We start from the raw sequence: 20,511 nt of genomic DNA on the forward strand, positions 1-20,511 counted from the left end.
TTGGGACGAGGAGTCCCCCTAAATGACATCTGTCAGGCAGCTACATGGGCATCGTTGCACACGTTCACAAGACACTACTGCCTGGACAGACAAGTCCGGAGAGAGACGGCTTCTTTGGCCGTTCTGTTCTACAGGACTTTCTGGTGTGATCTTAGTTCGCAGACCTACCTCCGGTGTTGGTATTGCTGGGGTATCTATTCTAAGGTAAGGAATCTATAACTAACTGTTTCTTTCAGATGAACAAGTTACTTACCTTCGGTAACGATGTATCTGTAAGAAACATAGGAGTTAGTTATAGATTCCTTACCGCCCCACCCATCCTCCCCATTCTGCAAACTGACTTCTAGTGTTAAGGCCTTCCTTTCAGGGCCCTAGTTTTATGCAGCAGTGGGCAGTGTCTTGCATGGCTCCGCGCTTCTGGCGTGGAATGTCGTGTACAGAACTGACGTAAGCGCGCGAGGACGGCGTCTATGTAGCTACCGCAGCGTAATCCCGGCGACCACGACGACGAACGCGTAGTCGACCGACGCCACCTTCTGACGCGCAGGGGTACTGCTGACGAAAAACTTTCCGGTAAGGTAAGGAATCTATAACTAACCTACGTTTCTCACAGATATATCGTTACCGAAGGTAAGTAACTTGTTCATCGCTGTTCTAGAATCTGCCTTACAAGAAACTTAGCACGTATTCCAGGGGGACAGTCTCTGGAGATCTGGTCATTGAGCTTATTGAAAGAAGCTATTTGCTTGCTATAGCATCTTAGATAAAGGCTCAGCTTACCCTGCGTAATGGTCCACGTCAGTATTTAGGTTCTCTCTGTACATCAGTGTTTTGTGCATATTAACTTGCTTTGTTGAATAATTTCTCTTTGGTCATTGATACACTCTGTTACAGCTTGCCCTTGAGGTCGGTATCTCCACTGTGGTCCTATAGACACCTTTGTATACAAAAAATTTGTTTATCTCACTGCACAAACGTAACCACTAATGCTCTAGTTTTACTATTTATGACTATTCAGCAGAGTTGTATATAGAAATGAAAATGTTTAAATTATGTCCCAGTATGTCTGTGTCTGCAGGGATAGTGTGAGAATTTTCAGTGCTCCTCGTACCACAAATCTACTTGTCGAAGGACACAGAATTAAACATGCTATGGTACTGCCAATTGGTTTAGTGTTGGATACCAGCCTTATGGCTTTGCCACTGCTTGTTATGTTTTGTTGTCATTTCTGTAGAACTTTATTGTTGGTGAAACTGCCGAACCCTTCCAATATATAAACAAAAAATGGTCTGAAAGCAAAAATATTTGTGTTCTTCTGTAATAGTGCCAGCCACTGAAGGGAACTACTTTGTGTGTGATGTGCTCACTTCACAGTTAAGTGAATGGATGAAGTGGGCTGACCCATTGCTCCATGCTGTTTGGTGTAGGGGGTGGAGGTGAAATGTGCATAACACAGCAACAGACCATAGGATGAATAGGGCTGACTAAAACTTCCTGTAAGTAATATATAAATAATTTTAGTAAAATCAAAAGGTTTCATCTAATGACAGACTCTACGTAAACAAGGCATTTATTTGAACTTTTGCAAAAATTTGGTGCCTTACTTCATATTATGGAAGCATCTGCCCATATTATGAATAGGAGCAGCAGGCAAGGACCTGTAATGCAGCAAAGTCATATAAATGGTGGCACAGATCTCCGCAGAAGTACTGCCTTCCTTATAGAATACAAAACCTGTTTATGCAAATAATCCAAGTTTAATACAGATCTTTGTGTGCTGTATCATATATACATGCTTCTATCATAGGTACCATTCTTCCATATGCATATATACTAATCTGTTAGCAACTTCTAGCTGCAGGTTCCTTACCTTAGAATTTCCTGAGGCGTCAGACTGGATCCAGAAGATTTTTCGTGAGCAATAGCCCTGCGTGCCGGTAGGTGGTGTCGATGGGCTCCGTATGCATCGTCCCCTCCGAAATTGACATCCATTCACCTATATAGGCACTACCTAGGTGCGCTAATGTCAGTTCTTTTCTTTCTGCACCAGCCAACACTGATCTGGAGAAGAGCTACCCCTCTGTCAGTTTTTTGACTGGAGTTTTGTCAAGAGTTTTCGTGGTTTTCCTCCTGGTGTGAGTAGATATGTTATCCAGGAAGACATGTTTTTAACCCTGCGGAGCCTGTCACCGACTCATGTCGATGACGGACCCACATCTCGTCTGTTTGGTGTCTCAAGCGCAACCACTACACAAAGTTGTTCTCAGATTGCCGGGCCATAAATCCAAAGGCTTTGAAGGCATGCTCTCTGAAGCTCATGGTGGGCCGGCATTCAACTCCGCAAAAACTGACGTCCAGGTTCAGAGGGAGGTCCCTGTACCATTTCGGAGTCCAAAGTCGTCATCTTCCCACTCCTAGTCCTCGGGACTTTCAGGTAAGAAGCACGAGAAGAAAAGTAAATCTTCATCCATTTATGCTTGTATCCTCTACCCTCACACACCACCCATTCCCTCTGCATGCACCAATCCATATCAGTTTTCCAATCACTCAGTGCAGGTACTGAGGCCACCCTCCATCCTCTTGCTATGTGACGCTTTACCACCATGAGGCCTAGTATTACCCACAATAGTCGTGTCTGTAGTTTATTAAGCACATGTTGATGTGCAGTTAGGTACAGACCATTACAATAGTCAAGTCTGGATAGCCCAAGGGAGGTGACTACCATTTTCTAGAGGTGTGGAGGGATAAAAGGGAGTATCTTCTTGATCACCCTAAGAGTGTAAAAGGCCTTGGAAGTGACCCACATTGAGTGGGTCAGTGAAAGACAGTTTGTTGTTAATCAGGACAACCAGGTTGCGGGTTTCGTTAACAGGAGTAGGAAGGGGACCCATGTTTTGGGGCCACCAGGCGGGAGTCCAGAACAAGGACTGAGCTCCGAAGAGCAGGACCTCCGTCTTTCCTGAGTTAAGCTAAAGGCAGTTCTCCGACATCCATTGACTGACAGCCTGCATACAATTGCAAAAGTTGGTACCTGTGCCAGATGCATCACTGGGAAGGCAAATAACGATTTGAGTATCATCGGCGTAGGATGTGAGGGGAAAAGCCAAATGAATTGATAAGCTCAGCTAAAGAGGTGACATGAATGTTGAACGGCATAGGGCTGAGTGAGGACCCCTGTGGGACCCTGCAAGGGAGAGAAAAGGATTGAGAAGAAAAATTATCCAGACAATCTTATTGTTCAAGTCCATGAAGGAACAAGCTAAGAAGGCTCCAAGCTGTGCCAGTGATACCTATATTGGCTAGACGAGTCAGCAGTCTACCATGGTCAACGGTGTCAAATGCCGTTGACAGATCTAGTAAGATCAAGGCGGCTTTGCCCCCCAGATTGAGGAATGTCCTAATTTCTTCTGTTGCCTTGATTGATGCTGTTTCCGTGCTACGGCCAGAGCAGAAGCCTAACTGGCTAGCAACCAACAGATTGTTGTCTGAAATGAACTCGATAAGTTGAGTATTCATTACTTTCTCGATTACCTTGGGAGGCAAAGAGAGACATGGTATGGGGCGGTAGTTATTTGGATCTAAAGGATCCAATGAAGTTTTCTTTAGATGAGGAAACACTGACGCTTTTTTCCCGCTAATTGGAAAAAAGCAAGACTGAAACATTCGCTGGAACATATAGGTCAGTGTGGGAGCAATTGTTTTGGCAATAAGAACAGCAGCCTTGTGACTGTCTCAGTAGGAGGAATGAATTCATTGGAAGTGAGATCAGCCAAGGTAGGGCTGGAGGAGATGTGGCTGCAGTGGGAGGGAATAAATGTGTTGGGTAAAGTATTGTAGATGTTTACGACTTTGTGAAGAAAAAAAACTGGCCAAAGAGTTGCAAAAAGATTGGCTAGAGTTAGTAAAGTGCCTTGAATCTGCCATCCGCTCCTTTCGTGGCTATGGGAGTGGCTTCAAACCACGCCGATATCTTCCCAGCCAAAGAGCCGCGCATGCTACCCAGCCTCTGCACTGTTGCAACAGCCGAAGATAAGAGCAGATAAGATATTCATTTTAGAGCTATTACACTTTTGTCTTCACCACAGTTCTTTCCAGTGGTAGGATAGTTTGTTTTTACAACTCACAGGAACATCAATGGGCTTTTCTGGAGCCCCAGCTTACACCAATACATTCATGGCTAAATTTGAAGAGGACCATGTATATAGTGACTGTGCATGGACCAATCATCTGCAACTCTATTGTAGATTTATTGATGATATATTCCTCATTTAGACAGAATCACTAGTAAAACTTGAACACAAGATCAGGGAAGGGAACAAGCATGATACTCCCATTCAATTCACACACATGCTCAGTGATTCATCAATAGCTTTTTTGGACGTACTTATACAAAAGACGGAGTTGGGACTGCAGACCCAGGTATACAAGAAAAAAAACTGACAGGAACAATGCACTTTTCTACAGGAGCTTTCATCCAAGTAATTTCATACGCAACCTACCATAATCACAGTTCCGGAGGATGAAAAGAATATGCTCTGACACCAAAACACTGGAAGAAAATTTGGCAACACAGAATCAGATATATAAAGAAAGAGGGTATCCACCTGATGTTGTAGAGAAAGCCATACACAAGACCGCTAAAGAAGATGGAATCAGGTTGTTGAAAAAACAAACAAAATCCTTCTCTCAGAGACAAGTTTTTGTTTCCACGTATTCTACCAGTTCAAGCAAACTCAAAAAAAATCATCAACATGAGGTGGGTTCTACTGCAGAAGGAACCAGATTTCAGAGGTATTTTCATGGAAAAACCATTACATGCCTACATGAGATCCAAGAATTTAAAAGAACTATTGTCATCAACTCAACATGATCCATGTCTGACACCTCAAGGGACCAAGAGGTGTCAGATTTGTATCCATTGCAACAATGTTATAACTGGCAATAAACTCACGTATCCCTGAACAGGAGAACTAATTTGATTGAAACACACAACAGATTGTAACTCTGAAACTCTGATTTACAGCCCATGTGGGCTACTTTATGTTGGAAAAACGGAGAGGAAGATTAAGACGCAGATCTCTGAACATAAAAGTGCTATATGCACATCTAACAAGACATCAAGCTTAGCAATGCACTGGTGATTTGAGGAACACGTGATTTCACAAATGTGTTTTCAAGTTATTGAAACTTTAACCCCAAGGACAGGGAAAAACACCACCAGGTTATTACTCCAAAGGGAAATCCATTGGATGTAAAGATTGGACACACAACAGCCCAGAGGGGTAAATGAGAAAATAGATATGAGTTGCTTTTTATGAACATCAACACATCACCACTAAAAGGTTGCATAAATTTACACTCATTCTGAGGGTTTTTATATGTATTTGTTCATTACCAATAGGCTGATCAGTAGTGATGCTCATGGTTTTACAGTGTATATGATGAATGTCATTATTTGATTCTTTGAATCTCTTACCTCTCTTTCTGTTTTTTACATTACATTCCTCAACATACTACACGTTTTTGCATCATCATTTATTTACCGTTACCTTTTGTTTTTACAGATGATATAATGAACTTGCGTCAGGACATCTAGTATTTAACCATAAGTCTAGGTTACCTGGTCGCTTCGTATTGGTCCTTGCTTTCTTTTGTATCATTCAGACACGGCGCTGGTAATTCGGTTTCGGAGAGCATGTCAATGATTTACACAAGTTTTCTATTTGTGCCCACCACACGGGCACCCCCTTTTGGAGTGTCCTGTCGAGTTTGTTTAGTTCAGCGGTACTCAAAGTACGGCCCACGGGCCAGTTGCGGCCCGCCAGCCCTTTCCATGCGGCCCTCGTGTAAAACAACAGACAGTTGGCAATCAACTGCAATTCCGCCTGTTGTTAATCCTCGGGGGCCGCATTCACTGGGTAAGGGATGAAAGAGGCATGCGCAAAACCAGTGCCTCGCAAGCAGAGGCGCAACTAGAGCCAAATTTCGGCGGGGGGGGGGGGGAATGCTTGAATCTTTAAGCTATAGGCAGAGTGGAGCTGATTTCGGGGGAGGGGGGGGCTGAATCTTTAAGCAATAGGCAGAGTGGCGCTGCAGGGCCTCTTAGAAGGGGTGAAACAGCGAGGCCTCATTAACATGCAAATGGTCTTTTAAAGACCTGTGAAGTGCTCGGGTGCGGCTATGGCCCGGGAAGCTGTCTCATCCCGAGCTGCCACACAGGTGGTTAAATGATTGTAAATAGATATTCCTTCTTGCCACATACTGCTCCAAGCAAAGATGTGAATAAACATGAGAAATGACGCATAGTTTAATTGTCCACTGATGTTGCTGGACTGTGCTTGTTTTCCATTTTCCAAAAATAAATGACAGTAAAATATTTTTAACGTACGTTTGGCCCATATTCAGGGGGCTTGTATTTGTGGGCTGGCAACTGACAAAGATCACCGATGACGCCAAAAATCAGCACACAGAATCTAATCTTCAACCAGTTACCACTTACAGGTCAGCACCTGTAGAACTTGGCGGGTTTTAGAATGGGTGCATGTTTAATTTTCGTCACAAGGACAATGAGTTCTCAGACAGAGAGCGGCAGAGAGATGTAGAAGATGGAGGGAGAGGGAGGGAGGGAGACAGGGAGCGAGACAGAGGGGGGAGACAGAGAGAGGGAACAGAGGGAGAGAGAGGGAGGGAGACAGCGAGAGGGAGGGAGAGAGAGAGAGAGACCGAGAGGGAGGGAGACAGAGGGGGAGGGAGACAGAGGGAGACAGAAAGAGGGAGAGAGAGAGGGAGACAGGGAGAGAGAGAGGGAGACAGGGAGAGAGATAGGGAGACGGTGAGAGAGAGAGGGAGACAGGGAGAGAGAGGGGGGACAGGGAGAGAGAGAGGGAGACAGGGAGAGAGAGAGGGAGGCAGGGAGAGAGAGAGGGAGACAGGGAGAGAGAGAGGGAGACAGGGAGAGAGAGAGGGAGACAAAGGGAGGGAGACAGAGGGAGACAAAGGGAGGGAGACAGAGGGAGACAAAGGGAGGGAGACAGAGGGAGGAAGAGGGAGGGGGAGACAGAGAGAGGGGGAGACAGAGAGCGGGGGAGACAGGGAGGGAGACAAAGAGGGAGGGAGACAAAGGGACACAGACAGAAGGAGACAGAGAGAGAGAGGGAGACCGGGAGAGAGAGTGAGACGGGGAGAGAGTGAGTCCCTGTTTGGCAGTATGTCGTATGACCAAATGGGCTGCTCTATATGAGACAGCACGTTGCGTACGATATACTGCCAAACAAGGACTCGGGGAACTTTCATTCGCATACTACTGACTGTGTGAGCCTCTGAGGAAGAGAGTCATCGAAACGCGTCGGGCTCAGTCAGGTGTGAATAATTACAGGCAAGCGCGACGAACCATACCTAATAAAAGCTTGTGGGGAAAAGCAGCTTGTGTTCAAGTGCGGTTCTTCTGATGGACAAATCCCCAATGAACTGTATACATATGGGTGTGTGTATGCTGGGTCTGGCGGCTCAGTGGACGAATGCGTCCGCTGCAGGGCTCTGTGTTCAACCTCATGGTCAGTTTTTTTTGTTGCTCTAGCCCCGCCCCCTCCACCACTGACCCCGCCCCCACCGGTGCGGCCCTCGGCCACAAACCACACTGTAAATTTGGCCCCCGAGAGAAAGTTTGTGAGTACCCCTGGTTTAGTTAATATTGTCGAAGCGCAGCATCTATTATCAAGATTTAGCAGCATTTGGCTAAGATTACTAGCAAACACAACGGGTCTTCGGACCATTCAAATATGGCGGCCATCGGGTTTCAGAGTAGAGGACACCACAGTAGTCCTTCATTTACTTCAAGTAAAACGCGTTACTTTTTAAATGGATGAGGTTGGAACGACTCAAGTATCCGTAGCGGTGAGGAGAAGGCACTGCAGTAGTGCGGTTTTGAGGCGGTGGGAGACGCTGTGACCTGATTTTGCACCAATTTAAATTACTAATAACCTGATGAGTTAGCACATAGTCATCTTTCAGTATGATCTAGAGTCATGGTGGTCCATATTTAAACAGAGGTTTTTTCTTCCTCTGATTTGTATAATCATTTTTTACACCAGTGTGGAAACACGTATGTTCGAGGCATATGAGCTGCAGATTACACACTTTTGCATAGATCGCCATCTGGTGTTGGGCCCGGATGTTTGCAGTTTGTTTTTCCTCTTGGAAAGTCTTTGGAAGTCACGAGGTCGGTGACTCCTCCTTTGGATCGTATTGCGCATGGGCTTCGGCTCCATCCTCAGATTGTTTTTTTCCGCCATCGGGCTCGGATGTAATCTTCGCGCTCCGGTTCCGAACATTTCCAGTTCGACGATCGAAGCGGAATCCTCACTCATCGCGGTATTGTTCAGATCGACATCTCCTCAATCACCTTCTCATCGACAAATCTTCGGTTCCAGTTGTCGACGGCGGCGGCCTTCGGGCCTACCCAAGCTCCGGTCCCGGCTGATGGAAAGAACTCCATTCAAGAAGTGCCCTCGATGTGGGTCCAAATTCTCCCACACCGATCTTCATGAGGTGTGCAACCTCTGCCTCTCCCCTGAACACGAGGCTCGAGACTGTCCGGCCTGTAAGTCTTTCAGATCGAAAAAGACTATTAGGGATCGAAGAGCCAGACGAAACATGGCGCACTCCTCGACCTCCGTTCCAGTCGACATCTTCGGAGACGACGTTGAAGATCCGGGACAGCAGCACACCGAAGAGGACCTAGTCAGTGCTTCCGAAGCCGACGACTCAGATGTGGAGGACATCACCCCGGGGCAGAAGGTCGTGAGTAATATACCCCCTCCCACACCCGCGCCAACACCCAAAAAGGCTTCGGTCACACCTTCGCCTCCGGGCCTAGGCAAGACCAGAGACACTGCTTCATACACCTCACCTTCGGGCCCGGTGAAGAAGCCAAATAAGCCTTCCGGCGGCTTGGGCTCGAGCCAGCCTTCCAGCGGTGCCGAGAAACACACTTCGGCACCGAAAAAGAAACCGGCCTCTACCTCGACACCGAGCTCCGCACCGAAGTCCTCGGTGTCGAAAACCAGCGCTTCCGTACCGACGCCATCTTCGGTACCGACCAAACCCCATGAGGCCCTCGGCACCGACACTTCCACGCCGAAGCCCACCTCGGCGCCGACCCAAAAATCGTAGGTCCCCAAGCCCAGTGCTAAGCACGGCACGTACAAGCCTAAAAAGTAATCGGCCCCGAAAACTTTGGCGCCGACGGAACAAACATTGTCACAGGAACTGTTTACATCGGATCCTTTACAAAAAACTCTTACCAAGGATCAGAACTGGACATTTGGCACTCTCTTCCAAAAAGAGACATTTGGACAAACCGGCTCCGCCTCCATCCCCAAAGAGGAAGGACTCTGCTACCTCCCCTTTCAGAATACCTTCCCCACCTCCTCCACCCTCTCCACCTCCGCCCCCTCTGCCTTCTCCACCCCCACCTCATCGCTCTCCGACCCCGTCTCCAGACGATGATGATCAGGGGGACCCATATCAGGATCCAGGGGATGTGCCCCAAGACCCCACCCCTACAGGATCCCCAGACCCATGGGACAACTACAATAACCCAGATATTCCAGACGTCCCACAAGATGACATTTACCCTTCCAGACCATCTCCACCGGAAGACTCATTAGGTTTCCACCACCTACTTCAGAGGGCGGCACATTATCACGGGGTAGAGTTACACACTGACCCAGTGGAGGAGGATTTCCTCCTCGACACATTTGATACCGCACATAGGTCTACCTCCATACTACCTATGCTCAAGGGGGTGGTAAAACATGCGCCAGAGGTTTTTAAGGACCCAGTCAGGGCCAGGGTCATTAACCCACGCATAGAGAAAAAGTACAAAGCTGCCCTCACAGATCCTGCCTATATCAAAGGGCCAGCGCCACTAGATTCCCTAGTGGTTTCCACTGCACGAAAGAGGTCAAATTCCCAGGCGTCAGGCGAAGCGCCACCACCTGACAAAGAGTCGAAGCTACTGGACGCGTCAGGAAAGCACACTGCGTCACAGGCAGCCAATATATGGCGTATCGCCAACACCCAAGCGCTATTGGCCAGATACGATAGGGCGCATTATGATGAATTAGAAACCATAATGCACCACCTCCCGGAAAGATACAAAAATAGGGCCAATGAATTAATTCTAGAGGGTAAGACAATAACTAACACCTCCATACGCTGTGCCCTAGATGCAGCAGACACAGCCTCCAGGGCCATTAATACTAGCGTCCTCCTCCGTCGCCATGCTTGGCTGAGAATATCTGGTTTCAAACCAGAGGTACAGGCCTCCATCCTAAATCATCCCTTTGACCAAGAACACCTATTCGACCCAAAGGTAGATGAGGCTCTCGAAAAAATGAAGAACGACACTGATACGGCGAAATCAATGGGAGCCCTGCAGTCACACACTCCTAGGCGCTCCTTTCGCCGCTCTTCCTTTCGGAGTACATCTAGAGGCTACTCCTCAGATAGCGCATCCACTTCCTACAAATCCCCCACTCAGTCCACCTTCACAAGGGGTTATCAAAGAGGCGGCTATAGGGGCAATAACAATAAAGGCCCGCTCTGCCACACTGCCTACCCAATGACTTTCTCCCGCTCCCTCCAGACCATACCACTCCGGTCGGGGGCAGACTACAAAATTTCCTTCAGGTCTGGGAGACCATCACCTCAGACAAATGGGTGACCCAAATTATTCGGTCAGGATACTGCCTGGAATTAACATCTACCCCCCCAAACATTCCACCCAGGCAACGCCCAATGTCACAAGAACATTCCACATTACTAAAACAGGAGGTATCTCCCTCCTACAAAAACAGGCAATAGAACAAGTTCCCGTCAATCAGCAAAATTTAGGGGTCTACTCCCTATATTTTCTAATACCAAAAAGGGACGAGACTCTACGACCTATTCTAGATCTCCGGCCCCTAAACACATACATACATTCAGACCATTTTCACATGGTAACGCTTCAGCAGGTGCTTCCGCTCCTCTCCCAGAATGACTTCCTCACCATACTGGACTTGAAAGACGCATACTTTCACATTCCGGTACACCATGCTCACAGAAAGTACCTCAGATTTGTAGTGGACGGGCAACACTACCAGTTCAAGGTGCTCCCATTCGGAGTCACAACAGCACCAAGGGTATTCACCAAGTGCCTAGCGGTAGTGGCGGCACATCTCAGAAGACAGCACATTCACGTCTTCCCATATTTGGACGACTGGCTCATAAAAGCCACGTCCTACAACCAATGTGTACACCACACCGCCACTACAATCCAACTACTTCACCAACTAGGCTTCACGGTGAACCACCAAAAGTCCCAGCTGACACCATCCCACATAAAGCAATACCTTGGTGCCACCATAGACACCTCAAAAGCCATAGCCTACTCCAATCCAGCCAGGATTGCAAGCATTCAGGCTTTGCGTCAAAGATTCATACTTCAACACTCCCTTCCAGCAAGAGTGTTTATGCAACTGATGGGGATGATGGCCTCTTGCATTTTCATAGTGCCCCACGCAAAACTCCAGATGCGTCCACTCCAAGAGTGCTTAGCGCGCCAATGGAACCAGGCCCAGGGGCAACTGACAGATCTGGTGTTGGTAGACGGTTGCACCCATCGCTCTCTGCAGTGGTGGAACGCCACAAACCTTTCCAAAGGTCGACCGTTCCTGGACCCGGTTCCGCAAATAATACTAACAACAGACACATCGCTCTCCGGCTGGGGGGCTCATCTATTACACCTCACAGTGCAGGGCACATGGACGCCGCAACAAAAGTTACTCCATATCGACCATCTGGAGTTACTAGCAATCTCTCTAGCCCTAAAATCCTTTCAGAGACAGATTTTAGGCAAGGCAGTCCTCATTCGCACAGACAACATGACGGCCATGTATTACATTCAAAAACAAGGCGGCACACACTCTCCACAGCTCTCTCAACTAGCACAGAGCATATGGAGATGGGCAATTCCACAGAAATTTTTTCTCCTAGCTCAACATGTCCCAGGAGTCCAAAACACCATGGCAGATCTGCTCAGCAGACAGACGCAACAGATCCACGAGTGGGAACTTCACCCGCAGGTTCTTCACCCGTTCTTTCAAATGTGGGGGCATCCGCAGATAGATCTCTTCGCCACCCACGAAAACAAAAAATGCCCAAGCTTCGCCGCCAGATATCCACACCCATTGTCCAAAGGCAATGCGATATGGATGAGCTGGTCAGACAAATTTGCGTACGCTTTTCCACCTCTCCCACTAATTCCATTAGTGGTGCGAAAGCTACAACAGCATTCCCTCACACTGATCCTAGTAGCTCCAACATGGGCCAGACAACCGTGGTACACCACGTTGCTGGAACTCTCGGTAGTACCTCACCAAAAGCTACACCTCTCACCATGCCTCCTAACCCAGAACCATGGAGAGATCAGACACCCGGACCCAGCTCAGCTCAACCTTGCGATCTGGCTCCTGAAATCCTAGAATTCGGATACCTAAACCTTCCCCCTGACTGTATGAACGTCATCAGAGAAGCTAGACGCCCTACCACTAGAGCCTGCTACGCTGCCAAGTGGAAAAGATTTGTTGTTTATTGCCATAACAACACAATCATTCCTCTACACGTGTCTATTCAACACATCATATGCTACTTACTCCATCTACAAAGGTGTAATCTAGCATATACCTCCATTCGGCTACACCTTGCAGCAATTGCAGCTTAAATACAAAACAGGCAGCACCTATCACTTTTCAGGGTACCTGCCATTAAAGCCTTCATGGAAGGCCTAAAAAGAATAATTCCCCCCAGAGTACCACCCTCACCTGTGTGGAACTTAAATATCGTTCTCACAAGGCTAATGGGGCCGCCCTTCGAACCTTTGCATAAATGCGAACTGCAATTTCTCACATGGAAAACAGCTTTTCTTGTAGCCATCACTTCCCTTAGAAGGGTCAGTGAGATACAAGCACTTACTATACAAGAACCTTTTCTTCAAATGCACCTGAACAAGTTTGTTCTCTGTACCAACCCAAAATTCCTACCTAAAGTCATTTCTCCTTTTCACTTAAACCAATCTGTAGAATTACCGTTTTTTTTCTCGCAACCTCAAACTGTTGCAGAAAGGGCTCTACACACGCTAGATGTCAAACGAGCCTTACTTTACTATATCCAAAGAACACAACCTTTCAGAAAGACCAAACAACTGTTTGTCTCCTTCTCTCCACCACACAAGGGCAACCCCATCTCAAAATCAGGGATAGCCAGGTGGATTGTAAAATGCATACAGATTTGCTACCACAAAGCAAAACGAACGCTATCCGTTCCCCCTAAAGCCCATTCTACACGGAAGATAGGGGCTTCTATGGCTTTTCTAGGGAACATCCCATTAGATGATATCTGCAAAGCAGCTACATGGTCAACACCGCACACTTTCACTAAACATTACTGTGTAGATGTGCAAACCAAGCAACAAGCTAGTGTGGGCCAGGCTGTACTAAAAACACTATTTCAAACTACTGCAACAGATACAGGTGGTCGCCGCTAAGGCTGGGAACTGCTATATAGTCTATGCAAAAGTGTGTAATCTGCAGCTCATATGCCTCGAACGGAATATGAAAGATTGTGAGCATTTTTTTTGTTTTGCTACAGTGCACATTGGAACAAGTACATGTACTTGATTGTTTGTATCAGTCCTATCACCCTGCCTACCATCTATGCTCTTCCACATCCCTCAAAACAAGAGGAGCAACTCTACCGTCTAGACCTAAAAAGAGCGGCGTTGTTCTACCTTGACCACACATGAGTCCCAGGTGGACGACCAACTCTTTGTGGGGTACTGTGGTGCAGAAGCAAAACATCTCTCGCTGGGTTGTGCTCTGCATCAAATTCTGCTATACATTGGTGAAGAAGTAACCTCCTAAAGGCTTGCAAGCTCATTCCACCAGAGCTAAAGTTGCGACCACTACGTTAGCACGCAGAGTTCCGGTCCTGGACGTCTGCCAGGCTGCAACATGTGTTTCCCTGCACACGTTCACGAAACACTACTGCATGGATAGTCAGGTCTGTAGAGATGGACACTTACCCCGTTCGGTCCTGCAGGACTTCCTTGTGTGAAATTGGTACGCAGACCCACCACTGGGGATGGTATTGCTTGGGTATCTATTCTATGGTAAATAATGTGCGGCTAGAAGGTTCTATCAGATGACCAAGTTACTTACCTTTGGTAATACCTTATCTGGTAGAAAAAATATCTAGCCACAGATTCCTTACCGACCCACCCATTCTCTGCTCTGCGGACACATTTCTAGGGTCATGACTGATCCCTTTTCAGGGCCCTAGTTTATTCACATCAGTGGTCAGTAATCTTCATGGCTCTGCAGTTCTGGTGTGGAAAGTTGGTAAAAGTAACTGACGTCAGTGCACCTAGGTGACGCGTATATAGGTGCCGCGTAAGTCACTTAGGGCGCGGCTGGCAACTCATGTGGAGCTCATCGACGCCACCTATCTGTGCACGAGGATACTGCTCATGAAAGATTTTCCGGATCCAGTCTGACGCCTGAGGAAATTCTAGGATAAGGAATCTGTGGCTAGATATTGTCTCTACCAGATAAGGCATTACCGAAGGTAAGTAACTTGTTCGTCAGTTCCTTTTCTCTGCTGAATGGAGTGTATCTGAAGTACCTTCTCTGACCTGTTCATTGTTACTTAACTCACTGCTACTCATTTTAGCAGCTACCGAAGAATGAAAGGCTGAGTGGACCTGCTGTGATTTGAACCTGTGACCATGAGGTCAAACATAGTACCTGAGTTTCTATGCCAGTTTTTCCTGAGCTCAGCTGATTGCGAGAGTTTTCCAAAGTTGAGGAAAATACCGGAATGCACAGTAATCCTGGTTGCAGTGTATGTACTGACTTCTTCTATAGAGAAAACACGTCTGCCTCACCAGAGGAGGACCTCCTGTCCATGGAGGTAGGGAGAGTAGGGCACTCTTTTCTATCGTTGTTCAGCTTGAGTGAATGGTTCCTGACAATACCTTACAATACCTAGGCTTGTCCTTTGGGAACCGGGTGGTTCTGGCACTACCCAGAAGTTCTTCTCTATAAATGGCTGTAATTGTTTCACTGAGTAATAGCAAACAACATCAACTTGCTCAGTTGCTCACTTGAAGATGTGATGTCCTCGTTGAGCCACCAGGCTGAAGCCGGGATGCATCTGGATACCTGCAAGAGCTCCTGGATGCTGTTGGGGCCTTCCAGAATGGGCCCAGAGAATACTTCTTCACAGCAAGACATCTGACAGGCATAATGATCTTGTTTCTTCTTGCTGCGATGTGGGACCTCATCCTCTTCCTTGCCAGGTTAATGTAGAAAGGTTTGATGGCAGGACATCCTTCAAATTAAGACTTCTTTCATAGAAATGTGTTAGTGTTTATAACATCGACCTAGCTCATTAGTGAGACTTGAAGCCATTGCGTTTCAGTTCCCTGTTCGATGCATCATGTAGACCAGGTGGTTTTCTCAACTCACCCTTCATCCCAAAGATCTGTCAGTTTTATCTGAATGTGGAGATTGTTCCACTTTTATGGATACCTACATCGATAATCTGAAAGAAACACGTTAGTGATAGATTCCTTATCTTAGAATTACCCCCAGGCGTCAGACGGGATCCGGAAAGTTTTCGTCAGCAGTACCCCTGCGCATCGGAAGGTGGCGTTGTGCGGCTCTGCGTCTGTCGCGGCAGCTACTTAGATGCCGCCCTCACGCGCTGAGGTCAGTTTTTTCTTTTTCCGCGCAGCAGGCGCAGATCCGGAAAGAGCGGTACCCCCAGTCACTTTTTGACCGAGTTTTTCAAGGCATTTTGTCTCTATTTTTCGAGTCGATTGACTCCTGGTGCAGTAGGGATGCCCTGCTTCAAGTCCTGCGGGGACTGTCATCGTATGATGTCGGTGACAGACCTGCACCGCATGTGTCTTTACTGCCTGGAGCGCGACCACGACCCCAAGTCGTGCTCCGACTGCCGGGCCATGGCGCCGAAAACTTTGCGTGAGCAGTCCCAAAAGTTGCTAGAAGTCCGGCAGTCGGCTCTACACTGCTCAAGTTCCCGGGAAAGGTCGAGGGACCGGTCGCCGAGCCGCCACCACCATTCCTCGGGATTGGAGTCTTCGCACTCGGGTCAGGTGAGAAGCATTCAGTGAAGTCAAAGAATCGCCATCGCTCTCCGACTTCCCCTCGTCGGTCGCACAACGCGGTTGAGGGTGCGGGTAGTGCCTCCCCCACGACTCTGGCAGAGCCTATGAAGTCGCCGCCAGCCTACCCATCCTTCCCGGGTCCGTCGGCGACTCTCACAGCACAATGTGAGTTTGACCCGGACTGGGCAGAGGAGTTGGGGGAGGCCAGTGGTCTTGATACCTCTCCTGACCTTGGCATGCTGACTCCTCCTACCGTGGCTACGGAGGAGGGTGCAAGTTACGGAGTGGTGTTGTGTAGGGCGGCCGAGGCTCTCCACCTGGAGCTCCCTACAGTGGCCGTCAGGACTAACCTCCTGACAGAAGTGCTTCAGCCGGCAGCTTCCTCTTCGGAGCTACTGCTGCCTTTTAACAATGCACTTTCGGACGTTCTTTTGGGCACCTGGTCCAGGCCCAGCACAGGGGCTCCTGTGGATAGGAACGTGGACCGAAGCCATCGCCCGGCCCAGGGCGACCCCCATTTTCCTTTCCCAACACCCCACCCCTTAGAGCTTGGTTGTCCAAACCTCTGCGTCCCCGAGCGCATTCCCTACCGCACCACCAGACAGGGAATCCAAGAAAAGGGAGCATTTCGGTAAGAAGATTTTTTTCTACCGCCAGTTCAGGGCTGCGGTAGTGCAGGTGTTCACAGACAACACCACCGCCATGTAGTACTGCAACAAACAGGGCGGGGTCGTGGACCCTCTGGACATGGTTGGAACATCAGGGCATTTCCCTGGTGGTTCAAAACCTGAGAGGTTCACTGAACGCAAGGGCGGACAAACTCAGCCGCAGGTGCATAATGGATCACGAATGGCGTCTTCACCCAGAGGTGGAGCAAGGTCTCGTTTAACAGTGGGGAGAGCCTTGGTTAGATCTATTCGCCACCGAAGAGAACGCGCAATGTCAGCAGTTCTGCACATTAGAATTTCCAAGGCGGCACTCCCTAGGCGACGCTTTTCGACGCGAGTGGAGTTGCCGTCTGTTATACGCCTTTCCGCCTATATCACTTCTGCCCAGAGTGCTGAAGAAGATCAGGCGTGACCGGGCGCCAAGTCATTCTTGTGGCTCCGGACTGGGCTACAAGAGTTTGGTATCCCAAGCTACTCAGTATGACCATCGATCCCCCGATCCAACTTCCTCTTCGGGAGGATCTTCTGCGACAGCAGCAGGGGACGGTCCACCACCCGAACCTGTCCGGTCTCTTTGCGTGGAGATTGAGCGGCGGCAGTTGATTTCTTTCGACTTGCCTCCTGAAGTCTGTGATGTTATTCTGGCAGCCAGGCGTCCCTCCACTAAGTTGGTATATGCCTGCAGGTGGAACAAGTTTGTTGCATGGTGCACAGCAAAGGCTGTAGATCCCCTTTCTGCCCCTCTTTCAGAAGTCCTTTTGTTGTTCTTTCTTTGGCCCGGCAGGGCTCTGCTCTGGGAACTATCAAGGGCTACCTTTCGGCTATTTCAGCCTTTCTTAGGCTTCCTGATCAGCCCTCTCTTTTCAAGTCACCTGTTGTAAATAGATTCCTCAAGGGCATTACTAATCTTTTCGCTCCTATTCCCTTCATAATGCCACAGTGGGACTTGAACCTGGTTCTCACATATTTAATGTGCGCTCCCTTTGAGCCTCTTCACAACTGTCCTCTTTGTCTGTTAACTTTGAAGACTGCTTTCCTGGTTGCCATCACCTCTGCTAGGAAAGTGAGTGAGCTCCAGGCTCTTTCTTGCAAACCTCCTTTTCTGTCTGTCCATCCGGACAAGGTTGCTCTGAACAAGTCCATCCTTTCTGCCAAAGGTTGTCACTGCTTTTCACATCGGGCAGACCATCACTTTGCCCACCTTCTTTCCGCCTCCCCATTCTTCTAGAGAGGAAGAGAGGCTCCACCGTCTGGACCCAAAATGTGCGCTCTCATTTTACCTCGATTGCACACGACAGTTCCGGGTGGATGATCAGCTCTTTGTTGGCTACATAGGCGCCAAAAAAGGTTGGGCCGTACACAAGCGGACTATTTCCCGATGGATCGTCTTGTGTATTAAAGCCTGTTATTCTCTGGTGAAAAAGGAGCCTCCAGTGGGGCTACACGCCCATTCCACTAGGGCGACAGCTGCCACTACGTCATTGAGACGTGGTGTCCCCTTACAAGACATCTGTCAGGCAGCTATGTGGACCTCGTTGCACACTTTTACTAAGCATTATTGCCTGGACAGCCAAGTCCGGAGAGACTGCTTCTTTGGCCGTTCTGTTCTTCAGGACTTCCTGGTGTGATCTTGGTTCGCAGACCCACCACCGGGTTTGGTATTGCTGGGGTATCTATTCTAACGTAAGGAATCTATCACTAACGTGTTTCTTTCAGATGAACAAGTTACTTACCTTCGGTAACGATCTATCTGTAAGAAACATTAGTTAGTGATAGATTCCTTACCGCGCCACCCATCCTCCCCGTTCTGCGATCTGATTCAGGGCCCTAGTTTCAATGCACCAGTGGTCAGTATTTTGCATAGCTCTGCGTTCCTGGTGCGGAAAGCCGTGTACAGAACTGACGTCAGCACGCGAGGGCGGCGTCTAAGTAGCTGCTGCGACGTCATCTAGGCGACCATGAAGCCAATGACGGACGCATAGCTGCACGACGCCACCTTCCGACGCGCAGGGATACTGCTGATGAAAACTTTCCGGATCCAGTCTGACGCCTGGGGGTAATTCTAAGGTAAGGAATCTATCACTAACTAATGTTTCCTACAGATATATCGTTACAGAAGGTAAGTAACTTGTTCTTTAATGCACATTCAAGACAAAAGATATCAAGTCAAATAATATAACCGATCTAAGAAAAAAAAAAGAAAATAAAGCAGTGAGAAATTAGCAAATTGAACCCTGTGTATTCTGTCTGGTGATATCCCTTTTGGTTGCATCAATCTAGGGACAGGCAATTATCTAGAGAGGTCATCACCCTGTGTTGGTTTATTAACTCTGGCATGTGAGTGAGAGATAATGCACATTTTGATGGATGTGCCCACATCATATTCAAAGTCAAATGTAACTGAAGAAACCTCATCCCGCTAAAGTCATGTTCTTTCCTTCGGTGCCTAACAACATTTTCATTCTTTCTTGTTCAGTAGAAAGAGGGGCATATAACGCAGAGCAACTACGTGTCAAGGGGGTGCGCCCTGGAGGCAGCAGCGTGGATGAGCTGCATCCCCTGGTGGCCTTCCTATCTGAGGTCAAAGAGGCTCTGAGACCTGAGAACTACAAGCGCTTCTCCACAGCCCTCACCGCATACAAGAAGACGGATCATTACTCTGCCATGGTATCTGAGATTGTTGGGCTCTTCATGGAGGATCCCGTACATACTCACCTGCTCCGCAGTAAGTATTTTACAGTGTCATTAGGGTGCTCGAGGGGCGATGGTGTGGGTTTTTAGCTCAAACCCTTTGCCCGATATCTAGGGTCGTGACCCCATGCTGCAGAGCTAAATCTTTAAGTGAACTACCAAGCAGCGCTGAGGATGAGAATTTTGCAGCACGTTTTTTACACATAAGGAATGAAAAAGGGGCGGCTTTTCTAATATTGATAAGATCAGATTGTTCCAAATAAAAGAGACCGGCTTAAGTTGCCTTCACAGCACAGTCAACGTTCGGGCCTTAACTCATCATAGGACAGGTATCATTTATAAAATATGCAAACCATGCAAAGCTAGAAGGAGGCTCAACATCTGATTCGTCCAGTCTCAGGGAATCTGATAGAGACTACTAGCCGCAGATTCCTTAACGTAGAATTATCCCTGGGCGTGAGACTGGATCCGTAAAATCTTTGCCACAGCATCCCTGCGCGCCGGGGGCGATACCACTTGACCCCGCCCTGACGTCGTCTGCGGACGCGAGGTCACATTAGTCCCACCCCGGCGCGCTGACATCAGTTTCCTTCTTTTTCGCGTGCAACGCGGATCCGGAGTGTGCTCCTTGGCCTGTTTTCGGGCCTCTTTAGCGCCTTGAGTTGGGAACAGTGTACCATGCTTGCAGGCTTCAAGACGTGCGCTTCTTGTGCACGTCAGATGTCGGCGACGGACCCTCACACTATTTGCATGTGGTGCTTGGGCGAGCACCATGACTCTACGGACTGCAAGGCTTGCCAGCATCTCAAACCGAAGTCGCGGCAAGAGCGCCGGATGAAGTTGCTGTCGGCCCGCTTGTCCAGATTGGTGTCGTCGCAGCGTCCGGCGTTGGGGCAACGAGGGCCCAGATGAAAGCCTATG

The 20,511-nt window shown here is 48.3% G+C and overlaps 1 protein-coding gene across 4 annotated transcripts in view; it reads left to right on the plus strand.

Moving 5' to 3' along the window:
- The window catches only part of RTEL1 (regulator of telomere elongation helicase 1), a 358,799-nt gene that overhangs the window by 250,819 nt on the left and 87,469 nt on the right, over nt 1–20,511 (plus strand). For 3 of the 4 annotated variants that reach the window (XM_085619604.1, XM_085619601.1, XM_085619603.1), the window contains exon 34: nt 19,376–19,624. In XM_085619604.1, the coding sequence (XP_085475730.1) occupies nt 19,376–19,624 (249 nt within the window). The remainder of the gene's footprint in view (nt 1–19,375; nt 19,625–20,511) is intronic. The other variant, XM_085619602.1, reaches the window with a different exon arrangement.

This window comes from Triturus cristatus, chromosome 7, assembly GCF_964204655.1.
Source record: "Triturus cristatus chromosome 7, aTriCri1.1, whole genome shotgun sequence".
NCBI lineage: Eukaryota > Metazoa > Chordata > Amphibia > Caudata > Salamandridae > Triturus > Triturus cristatus.